The sequence below is a fragment of the Clytia hemisphaerica genome, unplaced genomic scaffold (assembly GCF_902728285.1).
Source record: "Clytia hemisphaerica strain Z4C2 unplaced genomic scaffold, Clytia hemisphaerica genome assembly, whole genome shotgun sequence".
Lineage (NCBI taxonomy): Eukaryota > Metazoa > Cnidaria > Hydrozoa > Leptothecata > Clytiidae > Clytia > Clytia hemisphaerica.
Window position 1 is genome coordinate 265389 of NW_027104433.1, and position 20811 is coordinate 286199.

The 20811-nt window shown below is 36.4% G+C and overlaps 2 protein-coding genes and 1 long non-coding RNA gene across 3 annotated transcripts; 1 reads left to right on the forward strand and 2 right to left on the reverse strand.

The window, feature by feature from the left end:
* The first annotated feature begins 573 nt into the window (after positions 1-573).
* LOC136820688 (vitelline membrane outer layer protein 1 homolog) lies at positions 574-3701 on the forward strand. The gene is made up of 4 exons (XM_067076889.1): positions 574-1460; positions 2056-2189; positions 2513-2793; positions 3299-3701. Exons 2-4 carry the CDS (start codon positions 2057-2059, stop codon positions 3533-3535), a joined length of 651 nt encoding a protein of 216 aa, XP_066932990.1. The 5' UTR covers positions 574-1460; position 2056; the 3' UTR covers positions 3536-3701.
* Positions 3702-8796: 5095 nt separating this feature from the next.
* On the reverse strand, positions 8797-10692 carry LOC136820689 (uncharacterized). Its single transcript, XR_010848629.1, has 3 exons — positions 10571-10692; positions 9925-10215; positions 8797-8825 (listed from the first exon to the last, which is right to left on the reverse strand). It is a non-coding gene; the product is annotated as an uncharacterized lncRNA (long non-coding RNA).
* A 5300-nt stretch (positions 10693-15992) lies between these two features.
* On the reverse strand, positions 15993-19750 carry LOC136820698 (uncharacterized). The gene is made up of 5 exons (XM_067076904.1): positions 19636-19750; positions 18109-19068; positions 17879-17956; positions 17015-17350; positions 15993-16328 (listed from the first exon to the last, which is right to left on the reverse strand). The coding sequence occupies exons 1-5, from the start codon at positions 19688-19690 to the stop codon at positions 16261-16263; spliced, it is 1497 nt and encodes a 498-aa protein (XP_066933005.1). The 5' UTR covers positions 19691-19750; the 3' UTR covers positions 15993-16260.
* Between the last annotated feature and the right edge of the window lie 1061 nt (positions 19751-20811).

Sequence of the window (20811 nt, forward strand, 5' to 3'; positions counted from 1 at the left end):
CAGTTGCCCCAGTTTACTGACCAAATAGATATGACAGACACAGCCAAACACCCCTTATAAGCCGTTTACTCAGTTGCCTCAGTTTACGTGCAAAATAGATAATTAATTTTATTTTTATTGGGCTTTTCCAGAAAAAAACCGTATACCCCCTGTTGAGGAGGTCTATTTCCGTTCCAAGGGGGTAAGGTCTGATAAGAGGGATAGACCTCCTCAACAGGGGGTAACGTTTTTTTTCTGGAAAAGTCCATTTCACCTTTTAATTGTTATCTGTACTGTTATTCTGATGAACTTCACTATTCACGTTTACTATAAATAAGGCTACGTTAAAGGTAAAGGTTATTCTGAACTTTTTGATCGTTGAAGATTGAATACTTGACAGAAACAAATGGCAAGAATATTGATTTCGTGCGTGGCCACCACGAAATTTTTCTCAGTTCCCGTCAGGGAGAAATAAATACTCTCTATAATTCGAATCTCTCTGTAAATCGAACAAATGAAATTCTCCGTTCGAGTTCAAATTAACGAGAGTCAATTGAATAGAATAAAATTTTTACAATTAAATTTTCAAGCAACCACGTTATGAAATCAGCTGAAAGTGGCATGGACTTACAGATCGGTGTAGAGCGAGAAGTCTCAGTGGGTGTGAATATCAAGGGCGTGGAGGCGTCAAGTACATCAACTATTCCACCACCCTTCCAAAGAGGATGGCGTAATTCTGAAAACATGGAATCACTAAGATCGTTCTTTTCAAAGAAGACGCGTGACGACCTCTGTTGGAATCTGTCTCTCCTATCAATTACGTTTGCAACAATTTCGCTACCCTCCTTTTACTGACAGTTTCAAGAATGCTATCCAAGAGTTGTATTCGGTATCCCAACAACACCAAGTGAACGTTTTCAAAAAGTTTGTGAGTGAATTTGGTACTCATTTTCTAGCTCACACTGTCCTTGGCGCCGAGTTTATCCACCAGACAAAATATTCTGGTGAAGTTCGCCGACATTACAATGTCGATACATTGCAAAAGTGTAGCGAAGTCGCTGGATCAAAAATCTTCGGCCTTCAAGTGGAAGAGGACTCTAAGAAATGCACAGATAGCGACAAAAAGAACCTTGGAGGAATGAGTCGATCAGATGTGGAGGATGTCGTAATCACTCGAGGATCACGACCAACCGATATTAAAGATTGGTCTACACAAGACTTTAAACCTGTCCCTATTCAGTTTACGCTGTCTCCTATCGTCAACCTTTTTACCAATTCTATTTTGAAGAGGAACAACATTACAGTTGGAGGACATCAAATCAGCGACAGCTTGAAGATCCGTAGTTGGTTTTTACCATTGTATTGGGATTACTGCAAAGTGATGGGTGTAGAGTGCAAGACGAAAGAAGGATGTGGAATCGATGACAAATGTCCTGTAGATGCCATCTGCAATCCTAGTGCCAACAAACACCAATGCACTGGTAAGTTTTATTTTCTAAATTTTGACATTTCTTTATTTCTTGTTTGTTAACATTATGTTTGTAAGGTAAGGAATCTCTGAGATTCCGAAAAGGTTTAATGCCCTTTTAAGCTTTCTTAAAAATAAATCGAAAGTTATACTTCGATGACTTCTCGCATCTTTATTTCTTACATGATCTTTCAACGCCAGCTTTAGTTGTGGTACCTACCTTATCGGCCAAAACTTAGTCGGCCTTGAGTGACTAAATTTTGGCTCGGTGACTAAAATTAGGGCCGAATAAAAATTTGGGCCGGCTAAAATTAAGGCCGACTAAAAATTTGGGCCAAATTAAAAGTTTCTAATTAAGCTCTCCTTATTTTCCAGTATTTTAAGCTTTCTCATTTTTTCCATCTGCTTGTAAATTTAGAAATGACCCACATTTTTATTCGGTCTTAATTATTAGTCGGCCCTTAGTGACTAAATTTTGACGAGCTGACTAAAATTAGGGCTGACTAATAATTAAGGCCGACTAAAATTAAGGCCCGACTAAAATTAAGGCTGACTAAGTTTGGGCCAATAAGGTATGATGAATTTAATAATTTATTTTTCAATTAAAGAATGGACGGATTGGAGATGTACAGGCACATGTTCAACAAACCAAGAAATCGCACGTGTAGTGGTTGTGATGGAGAGACCAAGCAGAAGAGAGCAAACAGCATCTGTAAACCTGCATCTTGTTACAAAGATAAAAGTAAGTGCAATCCTTTGTTAGAATCAGTCATTAGAAAGGTTAAGCAAGAGGATAATTATAGATCTCGCTTCGCTGATTGATAAATAGAGTCGATGTTTTCCCTGGGCAGCCCAGTAATCTAGAACTTTGACAGCTATCTAAGAACTGAATAAAACATGGGAAGGAGCGGGGATTAGAACCGGGTACTCCTGGGTTGTGTTACGCCGTCGCCTTAGAACATTCGACCATATCGCTTCTTTTTGTTGCAGAATCGGGTACGTAGTGTTATTTTCTCAGCCTGTAAATTCTAAATAAATTATAAGTAAATTTTTATTTACTTTCAGTTTTAACGCTTGGAGATGCATATGGTAGCTGGAAATCATGGGATCATTGTCCATCTGGCAGTTGGGTAGTTAGTTTCCAGACCAAAGTTGAGAGCGACCAAGGGGGTGGATCCATTCATTTCACCGATGACTCTGCATTGAATGCTATCTTGATGACATGCAGTGATCGTTTATTCACCAAGATCTCCAGTGGACAACAAGTCTGGGGAGAATGGAGAGGTGAATCAAACACGTGCCAAAATGGATTCTCAAGATTTACGCTGAAAATCGAAGAAGAACAGGTTTGCCTTCATTCTTTTTCCTTCATTCTTTCCCTTCGCCATCTTTAACGGGTATTTTTGAGTTTTAAGCTTTGAATTTTACTGAGTGGTAGTTTTCTTTACCGAATTGGACAATGAAGGTTTTGTTTTTTGGAAATCAGTGGGTGCACATGGGATCCCTTTGACATCCTGGAGCCGTGAAGACATTTTAAAATCATTTTATATCAACAGTTGTCATTACATTCTGTGTATAGATATGTACATTTAATGGGAACGTTGCCCTTCCTAAAAAGGGTGGCAATCACAAGAATCCTGGGGTCAGTAGAGATTTCCGTTTAGAGGAGGGTAGGCATTAAGGGAAGGGTTTTTAGCCTTAAAATGAAGTGAGAAACTATTGAGTCATGTTTGCCACCATAAAAACTCTACGAAGAGAAGGCGGTTCTCTCTGGGACATGCACATTTTACAAATGGGTATTAAGAAGGATTAGGATACTATGTGATATTTTTTAATTTAATCTTCCTCCAGGGTGGTAATCTTTTCCAAGACGACTCGACTACCAACGCTATCCGGATGTGGTGCACAGAAAATGAAACATGGTACAAGAGCGGTGAGGGGGACTGGGGAGAATGGACGCCTACTGAGTATTGTCCAACAGGTTACCGCATTACTGGCATCAAAACACAAATCGAATCCAACCAAGGAGGTGGTGATGACTCAGCTCTTAATGGCGTTCAGTTGATTTGCAAATACTTTGGCAATTAATTCATGATCTTCACTGCAATGGTATTAGTATATCGCTTGGTTATCCGATCTTATCTTCAAGGGTTTATATTTTATTTTCTCATAATATTCTTTTTAGTTTTATACTTCTGAAGGTATTAATTTGTATAATTGATAAATTTTTCCTACCGAAGAATAAAGTACGTGCATGAAAAATTCAGTATGTCCTCTTATATGGTCTAATTATCGAGAGTACAGTTTAGCTTTTTTGGTCGCCCAACAACGCGCACGGCCAAAGCGTTTTGGTCGCTGAGCATTTTTATCCTTCAATTGAAAGTTAGAAAAGAGTTGTGCGTAAAAAAATCAAAACAAACAATGGTACATGATAAAAACAAACACACAATCAGCATGTTTACCTTCTCGCTGATTGGCTACTTCAGAACTTTCAAAAATGCTCACGCCGTTCAAAGCGACAAGCCTTGAAGGCTTAATTCATTTAATTTATGCAATAATCGAGCCGTGCACAAGTGAAGGGTACGGGTATCAGCTATCCCTAAGGATGCCTTTTTGGAACCTGACAGTCCCCGTAAGGGTAGGAAAAATCAATTTCAGCTTTTTGTCCCCAGGAAGATCGAAATTTTGTCAAATTAGGTCCTAGCCCAATAAGGATCGTAAAATTCACCAAAATGTCCTCCTATTTTAGTCCCTCGAAAGCCGGGTGGTACATCCCTTCAGTTCGCAACCCTAGTACCCATGCGAGAGCTGTCAAGAAAGAAAGAATAATCAAATAATTTAATTCTAATTTTCTAAGGCGAAATAAATTTTTCTGTTGCCCCTTTTGATGTCAATGCAAGGTCTTCTTTTAACTTCGGGCCCACTTTTTGCCTGCTCAAACAATTAGAATAGGCAGGGCGAAAAGTGGGCCGTTTATGGTCTAAACGAGAGATTTTTTTAACAACTCCGAAAATTCCATTCATTGACTTTTTTGAGAATTTTTAACTCTTTCTATTCGAATGAAATGTCTTACCACTTGAACAAAACTTTTTTAATTTTTGACTAGTACTGGCGGAACAGTCTACACAAATTTTCTTATTTGCGAACCGAAAATAACTTAATTTATTTACTAATTCTCCGAAATACTTGACCTCAAAAACGTACAGAAAAGGAAAAGAAAAACAACAATAAATCTCAATTTCGAGACAGACTTGATGTCTTCTAAGTAGTAGGAGCTCCCGGGGGGGGGGGGGGGCACTCCAGGTAAGTAACCTACCGGACGTGCGGCCCTTAAGGGTAGGTTTTTTGGACTTTGGAAAGTGCACTGTAAGGGTTGATTTGTGAGCAAGTGGGAAACAGTGCACTGTAAGGGTGTAAAATTTGAGAAAATACCAAATTTTGAGGTAAAATTTGAGAATTTTCAAAAAATTTTGCCCTGAGAAGGGCAAAAAATTGCGAAAAATTGCACTATAAGGGCCGATTTTCAGCCAAATTTTTCCTGTATTGTAAGGGTCCGATTTCAGAGACCTGATTTTTGGCCGAACGTACGGTCATTTTCAAAATCGAATGCCCTCCCCCGGTAGGAGCCGTACCAAAGCCAAATATACATATACTTACTTACTTTTGGTTACTTTTGGTTGTCTTCGAGCTTCATGCTCTGGCAAGAAACTTTCTGCTTCACACCACAATGCTGCATCCATCAAACCTGAATAAAGGAAGGATGTCGGCAACTAAACAGTTTTCATGTCAAGAATGGAGTTAGAGTCGGCTCTCCTGCACGCTGTGTAACCATGGATCTGTGGCTCGTCTGGGATCGAACTGAGGTGTCTGTCTAGAGGGTTTTTGAACTTTTCGACTGTAACATTCTTCATATCTCTAATACTCTTGGGCATTGAATTGAATAACTTAGCACCTTGCACAACAAGCGTGCTATCATGTAGTTTTGAACTATGGGTGCGAACACACATCCTTCCCAATCTTGGGAGTTCCTTGAATTGAAATTTATTGTTGATGTTTGGAACCAGATTTTCAGCTATTTTCCATGTATACAGGATCCGATATCTCTCCCTTCTTCTTTGAAGTGAGTAAAGTTTTAGCTTTTTCAGACAATCCCAATAGTTTTTTGGAGTGCCAGTTATTCTTTTGAGAAATGATTTTTGGATTTCTTCTAATCTTTGGGTAGAACTTTCCAAACTTGAAAATAAATATATTATTCCTAGTGATAATGAACCTAATCCTAATCCTAGTCCTAATTCTAACCACAATTCAAATCCTAGGTCCTCAACATATTTATTCAATACCCACTACTTAAAAACTTTTTCGTAACGCCTCCGTTTTAATCCCCTCGGATAAAAACTACACTAGCCCCGCTCGCCAATTTTGGTGCTCCAACTGTCTCTAAAAATAGAGCTGCTAGAGAGAAACCGTACGGGATCAAAACTTTATACTTGCAAAACACCAAAGATGATAAAACTCCCGGAAAACCCGATATTTTAAAAACTTATTTGTGACTTAGATAGATATGTAACTTTGTACAGCATACGATTGCTAATGTAATTCGTAGTGTTTTCTGGAAAAATGATTCAAAAATTTGCCTGATATTATCCCCGATTTCCCGATTTTTCTAACCCGAAAACCCGATTTCTAATACCCATTTCTAATCTAGTATCCATCTAGTACTTAAGTTAGCTGACTACAATGAATATTATTGGATGTTTTAGGCTTAAATGTTTGTAAATTATGAACGAAAACACTTGTAAAAATTCAATGTGACGGTAATTTTGGAGAAAAAGTACCTTTCAGACTTTGCTCCATAAAAAAATTTCCCCAAGGGCCTCATCGCGAGGCTTTGAGTATGTTAATGTACATAAAATTGCGCTTCTAACGGTACCAAGAAACCTTACGCAGAATTTTTTTCCAAGTCAATTTTTAATTCTGATAGACTAAAGCGCAATTTTTCAACTTAAGACATATATTTTCTTATGACCAGCATAATTCAAAAATTAATTCAAAAATTGAATTACAATATATAGGAAACAGAAATTAAAAAATAGACTACAAACAATAAAATTGAATATATTTGTTTGTCAAAATTTAGCCCATTATTGATTTTCGGCGTTTTTTGTCAGTGCTTCCTTCCTTTTACAGTGGAATCTCTAATTAGCGGACACCATCGGGGAAAGGGGTTAGTGTCCGCTAATTAGAAGTGTCCGCCTTTTAGAAACTTTTGATCTCGGAGCTCCAATTTTGAAATTAGGCCATCCCAGGGTGTTAAAAATACAAAATTGGGGTCTAAAGTACTTATCTGCAGACACTAGGCCATAGAAGAACAAGAGGAAGGTTATTAAAACAGAGCTCGAGTGACTGGCAAGAGGTTAAATCGAGGTAGTGGGTACGGACTTGAAGTACCAGTGATTTATGATTCCTTTGGCCTACCTAAATTTGTTGAATGCGTCAAGGGGAACTGGAAATTTGTAGAAATAATTTGAATAATAAGACTAATAAGTGCTTGAAATAAAAATATCTAAAATTTTTTTTTTCGATTTTAGACGTTTGATATTAAATGTCTGCTAATTGGAGAGCTAAAATAGGGGTTTTGGCCATTTCGTGCGAAAAAAATTGTCCGCTAATCAGAGGGTCCGCTAATTGAGTGTCCGCCTTTTAGAAACTTTTTTATGAGGATTTGACTAGGAAACGGCCGGGGAAAATGAAATTGTCCGCTAATCAGAGGTGTCCGCCTTTTAGAGTGTCCGTTAATTAGAGGTTTTAATGTAGTTTAGAGGTGGTGAATTTGCGTGTCAATGCCAACCTGTTATAAACTCCTTTAATCAAGGTTTTCTTGACGCTTTCACATCCACTGATTTGTGACTTGAGATTCTCTTTTGTAAATTTCTTTGCTTTTTTCCTCCATAATGCTTTGTTGAGCTTTATATGACATTTAGATGATACTTTCAATTCTTTTAAAATCATTTTGCGCTCTTTTTTTAAGCATTTTGTAATGGATTTTAAAACTTTTCGATCGTTACCTAAAATCGTAAACAAAACATATGTTCATATCATTATTTTTTCTATTGGAAGCCAACTTGCCACATCCCTGTTTCATTTTACCAGTGGAGCTCCCCGGTGAAAAATTCCCGCCCCTGTCTCTCCAGATAAATGTCATATAGTAGGGGGAAATTTGTAAAATCGCTCGATTTTTTTAGTCAAAGCACTTGTTATACATTTTTGGAAAGTACAACTATAGAGGAGTCCGAATTTCAATGTTTCCAATTTTTTTTCGGACACTTTGGTGTGATTTTTGGACAAATATGACGGTCTCAGGCAAAAATCATAGGGTCAAAATTTAATGAAACTTTTAGCTTGAGAAAACGGAGACCTGTTGTACATTTTTGGAAAGCTCTCAAAAAATTAAGATTAGAGATATATTGCAAGTATAGGTGATTTCAGTACCTAACTCGAGATATGAGCTTCAAAAAGCGCAAAAACTGGACAAAAAAGCTGTTTCTGGCTGAAAAACACGGTTTTCAAGGGTTAATATCTCGAGTTAGGTACAGAAATCACCTATACTTGCAATATATCTCTAATCTTAATTTTTTGAGAGCTTTCCACAAATATACAACAGGTCTCCGTTTTCTCAAGCTAAAATTTTCATTAATTTTTGACCCTATGATTTTTGCCTGAGACCGTCATATTTGTCCGAAAATCACACCAAAGTGTCCGAAAAAAAATTGGAAACATTGAAATTTTGATTCCCCTACCCCTTACCTTTCCAAAAATGTATAACAAGTGCTTTGACCAAAATAATCGAGCGACCTCAAAAAAACGAACAAATTTCCCCCCTACTATGGTAATAGCAGTTTTTCTTGAATTTAATATTTTTTACCTAATAAGAGGTTTGCTTGTGCGAAGACACTTTCTGAGAAAACTTTCCTTAAAATATCGAGAAATAGGTTTTACTTACTTTAATGGGATAAATTTTCGCGGGGATTTAATTTCGTGGAAGGCATTATCGGGAGACAATATTTTCATGATTTTATGTCTTTTTACTGCCAGATTTTACATATTGGTTGTTGAAATGCGCTTTATTAGTGCTTCTTTGCTGCCAGTAGTTAATTTGACATTTTTTGAGTTTTGTTTAAAAAATTTTGCGGATTAAACCTTTCCAAATTTCCATCGGGACTTAATTTCACGGATGACACCCAAATTCGCGAAACTTAATACCATGAAAATTTATCCCATTAAAGTAGATAATGTCAGTAAATACCTTCGTAATCAACTTGGCACTTGGTTTGATCAAGGATTTCTTGGACGTCCTTCTTGACTTGGCAAATACAAGGCGCTATAAAGAATAGTACTGTGTTAAATTGAATCTGCTCTTTTCTTTTTGGGCTGGCTCCAACTCAAAACCCAGGCGAAAATTTGTGAGATTTCTCTCTGTGTTTTAATCTTCAAGGGGGATGCCAAAGAATCGGCAAAAATGAAGAATTCAAATTTTGGATAGTCGCTAAAGCAAGACCTTTTAATTGAGGGACCGATACTTTAACTGAAATTACTGAGAGATTTGAGTTAAACTTAAGTTATAATCCTAACAGTTAACGCTCTCTAATTTGATTTTTAACCCTTTAAGTGCCGATGTCGTATATATATACGACATGGGCTATATAGGAGGGCGAAGCCCTCCTGTAATGCCCAGTTTGATTTAGAAATCGTTATTTTTGGTCGAACTCGTAGGAATTAGATTGTCCTTTATGGTCAAGCAAAAAAAAATTCAAAAGTGAGTCTTTCCAGCGAGATTTTAAGCGAAAAAGTCAAAAAAATGCAAAAAATTGACAAAAATTCACTTTTTTGAGATTCTGACCGTTTTTTGACTATTTTTGGTCAACGAGTGATCCAAGAACCTCCAAATTTGGCCCTGTTTTACTTTATTCTGTCTTCTAGTGAGTCGATTTGAAGTTTTACCACTGGGCACCTTTCCATCAGTTCAGTCAGGTCCGCGCAGCGGGCCTGACTGCTTTAATCCCCTAACCTACCCCCCCCCTTGGCCGCCGCCCACCACGCCCTTCCTAAATCGGGCGGCGCCGAAGGCGCCCAAAAGAAAGAGGAGACTCTAAGCTATCCAACGAGCTATATACGAGCTTCTAATTCATTCTAGATCAGAAGATATAAGCCCTTAAAGTTTGAACTAGCAATTTTTAAAAAAAAACTTAGAAAAAAGGACCCTGGCACTCAAAGGGTTAAGGGGAATTGGATTTTCACCGAATAAGGGAGCTTATCAAAAGGTAGAGCATCGTTTATAAGTGTTTCTTGTTGGCAGTAGCTCTCAATATTATCGAATGATAGAACGTCAGATATAGAACATCGGATTAGAGAGCGTCAACTGTTTAGTGTGTTACGGAAAATTTAAAAAAATTTTAAGAGAAAATTCACGATTGATTTACCTCTAGGCTCAGGGATTGTTTCGTTCTTTGTTCCACAATATAATCCACTTTTGGGAATCTCAAAAAACCTATTCCTTTGTAAAATACGGACAGGTTTCAGCTTGTAGACATAATGTGATCCACAATGTCGAACAGTGATGTTGACTTTTTCTTCAACACAAAAATGATAAAATGTACAAAATCGTCTTTCAGGCTCATCTCTCTTGCATTGTCTGGTGATACCTTGACTTGGTCCAAAGACGTTCAGAACAGTACGATAATAACACTCTGATGAGGTGCTTTCTATAGACTCTGCATAAAAAAAGTTAAATGAGAATATTGATATTAAAGCTTATCAGTTGTGTTTTGTTGACATGCATGTCTCTGATGTGGAACTTATTTTTTTATAAGAGTCAGCAAATATTTGTGAAGGCTGTTCTTATTTTTTGATACTTTTAGCCTCAAATTGTTCTTTTCCTGTTCTAACTTCAAGTTATTTTTACCGTTTTGACCCTTAATTTGCCAAAAATTCAGCCATTTCAGGCTGATGGTTGGTCTTAAATTATTCTTATTTTTAGGCATTTTTGAGCCTCATTGACTTCTTTCTTAAAATTTCATTTAATTTCCATGTTGGAAGTTTGAATAAACAAGGTTACCGTCAACTTACCTCCAGGGATGTCAGGATGTTTAGTATCCAACACATACAAAGGTGTTGTTCCTTGAAATAACCTCGGTGGAAAGGGTGAAAATTCAAAAGATTGGAATTGACGTGCACCGCTCGGTTTGAAGGTCTCCTACGAAGAAAGAAATCAATCTTCAGTACAAATAGTTGAACCTTGTCTGTACCAGACGATCACGGCTTTTTCCTCGACACCGCAATCGCGTGTTGGGATAGAGATAGGCTAAGTTGAACCTCGCTAATTCAAACTAAAACGGGAATTTTATTTGTTCTAATTACATTATAATCAAGTCTATCTAGACTCAATGATCACTTTTCTCTCCAAGCGTTAAGGATTTTTTTAACTAATAAACCTTGGCTTAGCTGATGTTCTTAAGCCGTTCCTAAAAATGATGCTCATAGTGTAATCATCATTATCATTAAATCATCATTAAATAGCTTTAATTTCTTATGTTCTTTGGTCATTTTAGCATAATGAGCCTCGTTTGTTCTTCATTTGTTGTTATATTTTGGCTGAAAATTGGGGATGAGCTGGAGTATTTATAAGATACTTCACTAATTGGTCATTTGGAATAATAGAGATGACGCGTTCTTTAGAAAAAGTAACAAAATTGTTTTATTACAGGTTAACGACCAACCAAATCAAACGAGAGCTTGTAAAAACTCCAGCTTGTCCCGAAAATTGAGACTCAATGTTATACGTATTTACTTACCCTGTTTCTTAAGACATCTTGGAATAGTTCCGTTTGTTCCAACATACGGAAAGAGCCAATCGTAAACCGGTACCATCCCGCAGTAATCTTGGTATCATCTTCCTTTACAAATCTAAAAGTCTCTCTTTCATGAAATCGCCATGTTTCGTTGAATTCGTTATAATTTTCTGGTCTACATTCATCGTATCGCTCGATGATTTTGTTGAATTCTCCTGGTTTCACTCCAAATGATGGATTGATGGCTATTGAAAAACGCAAGTTTTGTCTCTTTAACTCGAACCTCTATAAGTGAAATTTCTCCTTAACTCGAACAAGTTTTTAGTTTTTTTGTCCCTTCAATTAACAATACCTTATAATCCCGATTATAAAACCCGAAATTTCCTTAACTCTAACAAATATGTGTTATCCCCGTGCGTGTTCGAGTAAAAGAAACACCACTGTACTTTAATTTAATTATTCTAATATGTTGTTCTAACTCATGTACTCTTAGATTCCAAATAAACGGGGGTTGAAAATTTTTCGAGATTTAAATAAACGGGGGGGGGGTGACCTAATTGCCGGGGGGTTTGAAATTGTACTTCTGAAAACCCAAAAATAAGGTCTTTGACAGCTGGGGGGGGTCGTATATTTGGAACCTGAGAGTAGGAGGATCTTTTCCATATTTTAAATAAACAAGCCTTCACTATTAAAAAGTTTTTGAAATTAGGAAGTTATTCAACATGGCGACTCAGGACGCCAAGCTAGTTAAACTTTAAAGTATTAAATGTTGTGTCACTCCAAAGCAAGTATCTGATACAAGATTCTGGTAAAAATTGAAGTCTCGTATGTATAAATTTCTGAGAAATTAAAATTAGTATTGACTTACCCATCGCGAAGATTGCCAAGATTTGAATTTGCCACATTTCAATAAATGATCTCAATCTATTTTTCGGTTCACTAAAAAAAAGAAAATATAAATCGAGTCGATCGTTTGAATAACAGCTTTATCTCGATTCCATTAATGAGAAAATTTAACTAAAGTTGGTGAAGGGTTTTCGGATATTATTGATGTAATGTTTTCTACGGAAACATTCGGGTTTTCGCCAGTAGTGGCAAATTTAAGAAGTTTGAAATAGAGAAAAAATGCACAAAATTTGCCACTACTGGAAACAACGGAGTGTTCCCGTAGAAAACATTACGTCGTGTATTTTCAACCAATGTATCGTCATCGCAGTTACTAATGTTTGTATGTTTTCTATTGGCGACAATCAACAACCAGTCTTGACGTGAGAAACATAGCAATCTGATTATTCATATCCCCCCACCATGTGAAACGACGTACGCGTTTTTTTTTTTTAAGAAACACACTTTTAAGAAACATGAGGCTCAGAATGCCTAAAAACTAAGAAACATCCAAGAAACATGCTGAGGCTTAGAATGAGAAAATAACATTTTTTAATTCGGTTTTTTTAAGAATCTTCCAATCTTCCAGTCAAGGTAAATGACCTACCAGACGTTCGGCCCTTAAGGGTAGGTTTTTCATAGTTCGGCTTGTGCACTGTAAGGGTAGAAAATTAAAAAACTGCACTGAACTGCACTGTAAGGGTAGGAAATTGTGATAAAAGGCCAATTTTTTGGTAAAATAGATGTTACGTTTGACTACGTTTCGAGAGGCTCTTCTCCCATCATGGGGCAATGTGGAGGACAATGCCCAATTATGAGAGAAAAATCATATTAGAATAGATGTTTTGCTGAAACAGTCATTGGCTTGATCCTGTTTTCCAACGTTCATTCATTAACTACACTCCTCACCCAAGACTGTTTTTTATAAACCTATAGAAACCACAGGTCATATAATTACAAAGCTAATTTCTCATTTAAACGTCCGGAATACTTTCTATTGATGCCAATTAGTTTTTCATTGATTGATAATTATTGAATTTTCGAATGCTGCAACGAAACACCAAAATAAAGTGGGTGTTTTGTACTTAATTTAGTAAATATTTTCCACTTGATTATTTTACTGCTATTTACTAATTGCTAATTAGTTGAACTATATAGTATTGGTTGCTTTGTCTTTATTGGGGGGGGGGGGGGGGGGGGTGGTTGGCGGAGGAGCGGGATCGGCCCTTTTTTCGAACGGTTGACGGAATTTGACGAACATTTACACTGAATTTCGCAAATTAGGATAGGCCCTCTGACGGAGACGGAAAGGTGGACAATTTTAGTGCGGAGAAACGAAATTTTGCAAAATGGTTTCTGGAATTTCGGAATGGCCAAAAAAATTCGAAATTCGCGGAATTTTTGACAAAAATCCTGAATTTCAAAGGAATTTGCGGTGGTGGAATTTCGGTCTGTTTTTAGACGGTTTGACGGAAATTCGGAAAAAATTAGCGGAATTGCGGAACCGGGTACACCTTGAACCCTTATTTATAGCGGAATATTCTGTGCGCGTGTAAATCCAATTTATAAGGACCTGGAAATGAAGGTTGTGGGTTCGAACCCAACCAAGATAACTTTACTTAAAAGCTTCCAGAAAACTGTCTTTATTCTGGACGCAATGTTGATGCCGGGGCAAACCAGGTCCAACATTTCATCCATCATTATTTTTCAATGTTCGATGAACTGTTGGATGAAAATGAAAAACGAAAAACGTTTAGCTTTCGAATATTAAGACTTTAAGAGTCTTTGATCTTGCCACAAATGCTGGATCAAATGTTCGATGGCAAACAAATTTCAGTTAACACGTTTTTTTCTTCTTTTTTCTTTTTTAATTTGCATTTCTTTTGGAAAATTTTACATTTGAACAAACCGGTCCAACATTTCATCAAACATTCGAATGGATAAAATGTTGGACCAGTTTGCACTGGCCTTAAACGTTTTTCCAATATTTAAATCCAACACTGGGAAATAATGTTAAATGAAGTGTTGGCTGGTTTTTCCTGGTGGGTTCCTGGCCTTTAAGAACAAACATCAGTACCACTTACCTTAATTCCTGAATATTCTTCTTTCTTGTCTTCTTTTATACCATATTTTGCAAACGTGTTCCTTTATGGCTTTCCAGTATCTGCACTTCTTAATTTTTTTTGATCAAGGACCAGCCCTATTTATATTATTCCCGACTCCCTAATTATTTACTTGGCAAGTTTGCCAGATCTGTATGAAACACCCACCTTCCTGGTCCATGCTTTACATTTCAATGCAAGCACATGGTTTTCAAACGTGAATCATTTATCATCAAGGACAAATTTCATTTATTAAAGTCATTAATCATAATATTTTCAGGAATTTCAATTAATTACTTTGAATTTTGTTGTTTTTTCGATTCTTCATTTTTATTTTCTCCATTCTTCAGCAAGACCTTTAATACTTCTCGCTTAAACTAATCCTGTGATTAAATGTTAACATCCCCGCCCTCGGGTACATTGAGTTCTTTCTGTCGGTCTGTAAAATTCTCAAAATTTTTTATACACTTTTTTATAAATAACATCAAACTTTGGCTGGGACTAATATTCTTATTTTTTTGAAATTTTGAGACTGTAAAAGTTGTTTTCGTATACGCCTATTTTCTTCACTTCAGAACTAAAAGAGATGTAGAATAAGTAATTTCTGAAATCCTTCTTATTTAGTCAATATTGTCTGAATTTGTTCTTATGTTTTCGCTAGATGTAAAGCCTCAACTTTTTATAAAAGAAAATAGGAAATGCAAGGTCATGAAATGTTGCGTTAATTTTTCAGCCGTCTCTAAAAAGTCGTTGATGGTTCTTTTTGGCACACATTTGAAATTCATTCGAAACTACAGTTAAATAAATAAAGATGATAATCTTGTTTGAAATTAACGTGACGTGACAATGTCAAAATCTCCAGTATTATCTTAAGCTGAAAGTCATTTAATTTGGAGTTTTAGTTCACACAAGTAAGCCAGTGCGATATTTCAAATTTTACATAAAATTTTCTTCGATTCTTTAATATAGGTCTATACCCTTTTTGTTTAGACTCCCGCCAAGTTAGAGATTATCTGTGTCATAGTTTGCATTAGGAAGAACTAAATCAATCAATCAAACAGTCACTTGGAATCATCTGTCAAATAAGAGGTGCCGTAGAATTTCTTCTAGATAACAAATGACTTTCTTCCATAAGCATGGTAGATATTTCATCATATCATGTCCTGTCCGAAATCCCATTCATTTATTTTATCCATCGAATCTGTGGAGACATTTCAGCTAGTATGCTTTTTAAATCACTTTCGATAACTACGGTATGCAGAATTTCGGAAGGTCTTTCTTTGTAGTTATCTGCAGTGTTTGATGATCTTTCCTGAATTTAGCTAGTGTTAGACACCCCCTTCTCACAGACCCGGTAGGATTTTTTCAGCCAGCGGGGGTAAAAATAACGGACTGAAACTCGATTGATATTCCTATAATTTTTATGATCGAAGATTCAAATTCTTTTTTTTTTCAAGTCAGAAAATTCAGGAGGGATGAGAAAAAGAGCATGATATTTTGTTGTGAGGATTGGTTTATTTTATTATTTCCAATGGGGACAAAGATTGGAGTATAATTTTCCACCGGGGACGATATTCTGGCCAATTTTTCCAGTGGGAAAGGGTCCCAGTGGTTCTGTGAGAAGGGGGTGTAGAATATGTTCTGAGTTTGTGAACTTGTTTGATTCGAATCACTTATATCATATCATCTTAAATAATGAGTAAATTCTGAATTCTATTGCAAGATCTTTATTTTTCATGAACTAAGAATCTCATCTAACAGAAATATTTTTTTTAAATTACAAATAAATAAAATTTTATTTTTTCAAAAAAATTAATGCAAGTAAAAGTATAAAATGCATATAAAAAATAATTTTTGTTTTGTGTTGATAAATTAATAAGATTTTATAACAATTTCTTTAGTCTTCATTCATAATAATAACTAATTAATAAATTAGACATCGTGACTTTTCAAAAAGTTTCATTTTCATTTTTTTGGTAATTTATTTTTTCTTCATCATCATCATTTTCTTCAACAATGCACCAGTGTTCACTTTACCAGATGGAACGGCTGAAAAGAAAAGAAAAAAATTGATTTCCTGAACCCGTTAAAGGACAAATTCTACATTTAACTTACCTATCATTTGCTTACATAGCATTTTCAAAACAAAGCAAAAATATGTTTTACGAAATACTTTTCTTTGTTCTACCGTGTGAGCATTAAAGCGCACCTCCTTTCTTCATCATAAAGCTTATGTTCAATTTATCATAGTTGTTACGTAATTCATTCATTGATAGTGCAATCTATTAAAGACACCCTTTCTGTTTGATAGACATGGATGATTAGTTTTGATAAAGGGAGACCTGAAAAATGGCACAAATACATTACGTTTCGGACCAGTTCACAACGAGCGCTTGCCTATTCCAAATATGAATCAAAGGGAGTCCAACGCTTGCAATCTTGATAATTCTAACTAAAAATGGGCTTTTCCAGAAAAAATTTGAATATGGGGAGATGGAGGATATAACAATTATCAGTGATTTACCGCCTGGACAAAGTAACTTTTGCCCTCCCCCGGACAACAGGTTTTACCCCCCGGACAAGCATCAGTTGACCCCCCGGACAGAGCAAATTTACCTTACGGACAAGCAAATTTTGATGATTTTTCGCTACCTCCCGGACAATATATCCTCAACCCAAGCCCCCCCCCATGTACGGATATTTTCTGGCATAGCCCAATCTATTAGTCTACTTACAGTCAAAAGCACTGAAGAATCCATTTTGTTGGAACAAGATTTCATGTTCAATCATTTGTCTGACAGTCATCAATTGTAATTTCCATTGCATCAAACGACCACGAATGTTAAATTCACATTGTGATTCTTTTAAGAACAATCTCTGCAATACTGAAGACTTGTCAATGATTGGTGAACTAGGAAGTCCTGAACCGAATTGTTTGATGGAGGTGGTGATGATGTGATCTTGAATGTGTTTTTGACATTGTCTGAATGCAAGCAATTTGCCGACGATGGCCATTGCACGGTGGTTGATGTATTCCAAAGCTTTCTTAAACTTGTCAACAACACAGTCACCTGTAACGAATGTAAAGGGTGTGGAAATAAATTTACACCAATGTAAGGGGTTATGAAATGGTTTTGTATCCAAAGAAGGAATTTAAGAGAGGGTTTTACAACAATGTAAGGAATGTGGAAAGAGATTTACACCAATGTAAAGGGTGTGGAAAGAAATTTACACCAATCCAACGTAACGGACGAAGAGAGGGTTTTAGACCAATGTAAGTTAGGTAGAGAAGGTTTTACTCCAAGGTAATAAGGCATGTGGTCAGAGTTTTTCACCAATATAAAGGATTTAAAAAGACATAAACACCAACCGATGTTAAGGATGAGGAATTGGTTTTGCACAATATATAAGGGATATGGATGGTTTTACACCAATGTGAAAGTGTAAGGGAATGTAAGTGGAACAACTTCAATAAAAAGATACAAAGGGCTGTAGAAAAAGGTTTGCACCGAAGTAAAGAGTGTGGTAGGAGCGTCACATTAAAATGAGGCATGTAAGAAGGATTTAATAAAATGATGGGTTGTGGAAAGAAGACTTACCCTCGAAGTTGGTCAAGATATCAGCTTTGGTCCAGGTTAAGCATGGCATGAAGTCTTTTGGAATAACACAATCGCATGCTAGAAATAATAAAAATTTGGAATTAAGAAATTAAAATCTAGGTTGTGAAATCTAAGTGGAGGAAATTATTGAAACAGGTGATTGCCTACGTTTAACTTATGTTGTAGATAAAGACGTGTTGCGTGAGTGAAAACATAAATGCATTTCCTACTTTTTGGTACTGGCATGGGTTTCTTTGTTGTTGTTGTTGTGATTTCTTCGGTAGTCGTGATTGGTTCGGTGGTTGTCGTGTAATAGTCGGTGGTCGTTGGTTCCTCGGTTGTTGTCGTTATTTCTTCGGTCGTTGTCGTTGGTTCCTCGGTCGTTGTTGTGTAGTATTCGGTGGTTGTTGTTGGCTCTTCGGTCGTTGTCGTTATTTCTTCGGTGGTTGTCGTTGGCTCCTCGGTGGTTGTTGTGTAATAGTCGGTGGTTGTCGTTGGTTCTTCGGTAGTTGTTGTGTAATAGTCGGTGGTTGTCGTTGGCTCGTCGGTTGTCGTTGTTGTTGGTTTAGGAGTAGTTGTGGTTATTTTTGCTGTTGGTTTGACAACGTTGGCAAAACATGAGATTTTGTCGATGATTTGTCGGAAGTCGATATCTTTCAAAGATTCAAAACCAGCAACTGGTTTGACGTATTCAGAATGACCAGAGATTCGAGTCAAGACACCTTCGCGGTAATGTTGGTTCTGGATACCAAGTGAGAAAATTTTGATCCCTTTATTTCTGATTCTTTCAGCTTCTCGCATTAATGAAGATTCATAACCATAGTTGCCATTACCATCAGAAACCAAGAGGATGATATGACGTCCCGGTCGACTCAAGGAGCATCCTGCGCGATCTAACATAGCTTCAGCTTTCAATAAACCAGCCTCAATATTGGTAAATTCACCATATTTTTGGATTGCATTGACTTGTGATGAGAATTGATCATATCTGATTGTACCTTGTGAACATTCAGCTTCAGATTTTGCTGTCTCAGCAAAAGAGGCCACTCCAACTCGGTTATCTTTATTTTTGGAGAGTTCTTTACCGACATTTTTGACAAAGTTTTTAACTTGCTTCAATTCTTCTATGGTGATTGTATCTGATAAATCTAAGGTGACCACCACCTCTGACTGACATTTTTCAGCAGCATCTAGGTAATTAGTATACAAAGAATCAATTAGACTTCTTATTAAATCATCGTAGTTGACTCTCTAATTCGATCTTCAAGGGACCAAGAAATCCTTTCGCCTTAGGAAATATTTGAATTAAATAGAGAATTTAACACTACCTTCTGACTGTGGGAACCAATGTTTCACTTCGAATTACATAAAGATTCGAACTATTAAGGGTCGGATTAGAGAGAGAGTTGTCTGTATCTCGAGATCATGTGATTTTAGAGAGAATCGAAGTGCTTACAAGGTTGCCGATCTCTGATAACTTACTTGATAAACTAGTCATAAACTAAGTCATAACTTCGTTATGAATGCCTTCCCCCAAAAAGACATTTTAAATGCCTTATTATTATTCTCTCTACTAATTTAAATATCGACCATCGCTTTTTGCGTGGTGAAAATGAAATATTTGGCTTTTGGTCGAGGTACTAGTATCGACGAGACACCGAGGAGAAACACTTATCACATTGTTTTAGTCAGGAGAACAAAAATATCTCTGGGGTCAAGTTTTTTTTCGAATGAGTTCATTTATTAACCATGCATACCTGCTTGAAGAGCTGCAATGAGCAGGACAAATCCCAAAGATGCCAATAACTTCATTTTCAAAATACACTTCTTCTCTCTCAGTTAAGCAAGTTTTTGAAATGATAAATGTTCTTCATGGTCCTAGTTCAAGAAGGTTTTATATGAATTTTCCACTGCCAAACCTTTTCCTTTTCTTCTTTTGTTCAAAGGAATCATACTGAATAGGTACCCAGGATGAGGAGACTTAGAACACCCGTTACATTTCTATATATCGAAAAAGAATTAGCGGATGTTATTTTTGGTCGTGAATTATTTTGTAGTGACGAAAAATTTTGTTTTGTTGACCAAAGAAAATTGCCACCAGCGTGTGAAAGAATGATGATATGTAAGGATGTTTTGCTTTGCTTCTTTTTTGTTTTTCGTTTTCTTAATCATTTATGTCATCTTTAAAATATACAGTATTTCTTATAAGAATCAAAAGTTAATCAAAATCAAGTCAGAACTTCCGATCAAATTTGTTATCACCAGGCCCAATGAGTTTACTTAAAGCCTTACTTGACTTCAGGCCCCAGAACTTTCAATCAAATATTCTTTTTAAATCCGAGCAATAACTTTACAGGACAGCCGAATGAAATTGAAGGAAAATTGTAGAATGATCCTCTCAACATTCAAAAGCGTTTTTCTTATAAATGAAAGGCATAAAAAGAAACTTATTTCAAAGGAAGAAGGGTTGCACCAGATATCACATCTTGATGCTGCCTTCCCTTCGATTACAATGTTGTTAATGTAATTACTTCACTTTGCAATTAAATGTCATTACACACAAATGTTGCTAATTATAAAATAGCATAACGAGAATAACCGTCTAAGGTATTCTTATCCTCCATGATGGAGAACAATATCTTTTCTGAACTTTATAAGAACACTATTCCAGAAAAATGCTTTTACTTTATCTGCCTTGAAGGGGGGGTTGTACTTTTACGGTGTGACGGGATTGGCCCTTTTTAGTACGGTATTACGGGATTTGACGAAAAAAGAGACGGGAAAACGGTATTTTAAAATCAGACGGTGACGGTATTTAGGTACGTTTTGCCCTGTACAAGCCGGTGTGACGGTGTCATTATTTTTTCAATTTTCGGGATTTCGGGATTCAGCAAATATTTTGACGGGAAAACGGTATTTCGAACCCCTTCAAA

Bases quoted from the DNA above. Each gene is read 5' to 3' on its own strand.
- LOC136820688 (XM_067076889.1), top strand. From the start codon at position 2,057: ATGGACGGATTGGAGATGTACAGGCACATGTTCAACAAACCAAGAAAT. The intron at 2,190-2,512 runs GTAAGTGCAATC...ATTTACTTTCAG, and splicing joins ATCTTGTTACAAAGATAAAA to TTTTAACGCTTGGAGATGCA. The intron at 2,794-3,298 runs GTTTGCCTTCAT...ATCTTCCTCCAG, and splicing joins TGAAAATCGAAGAAGAACAG to GGTGGTAATCTTTTCCAAGA.
- LOC136820698 (XM_067076904.1), bottom strand. From the start codon at position 19,690: ATGAAGTTATTGGCATCTTTGGGATTTGTCCTGCTCATTGCAGCTCTT. The intron at 17,957-18,108 runs GTAGGAAATGCA...TATTATTTCTAG, and splicing joins ACCCATGCCAGTACCAAAAA to CATGCGATTGTGTTATTCCA. The intron at 17,351-17,878 runs GTAAGTCTTCTT...CATTCGTTACAG, and splicing joins TATCTTGACCAACTTCGAGG to GTGACTGTGTTGTTGACAAG.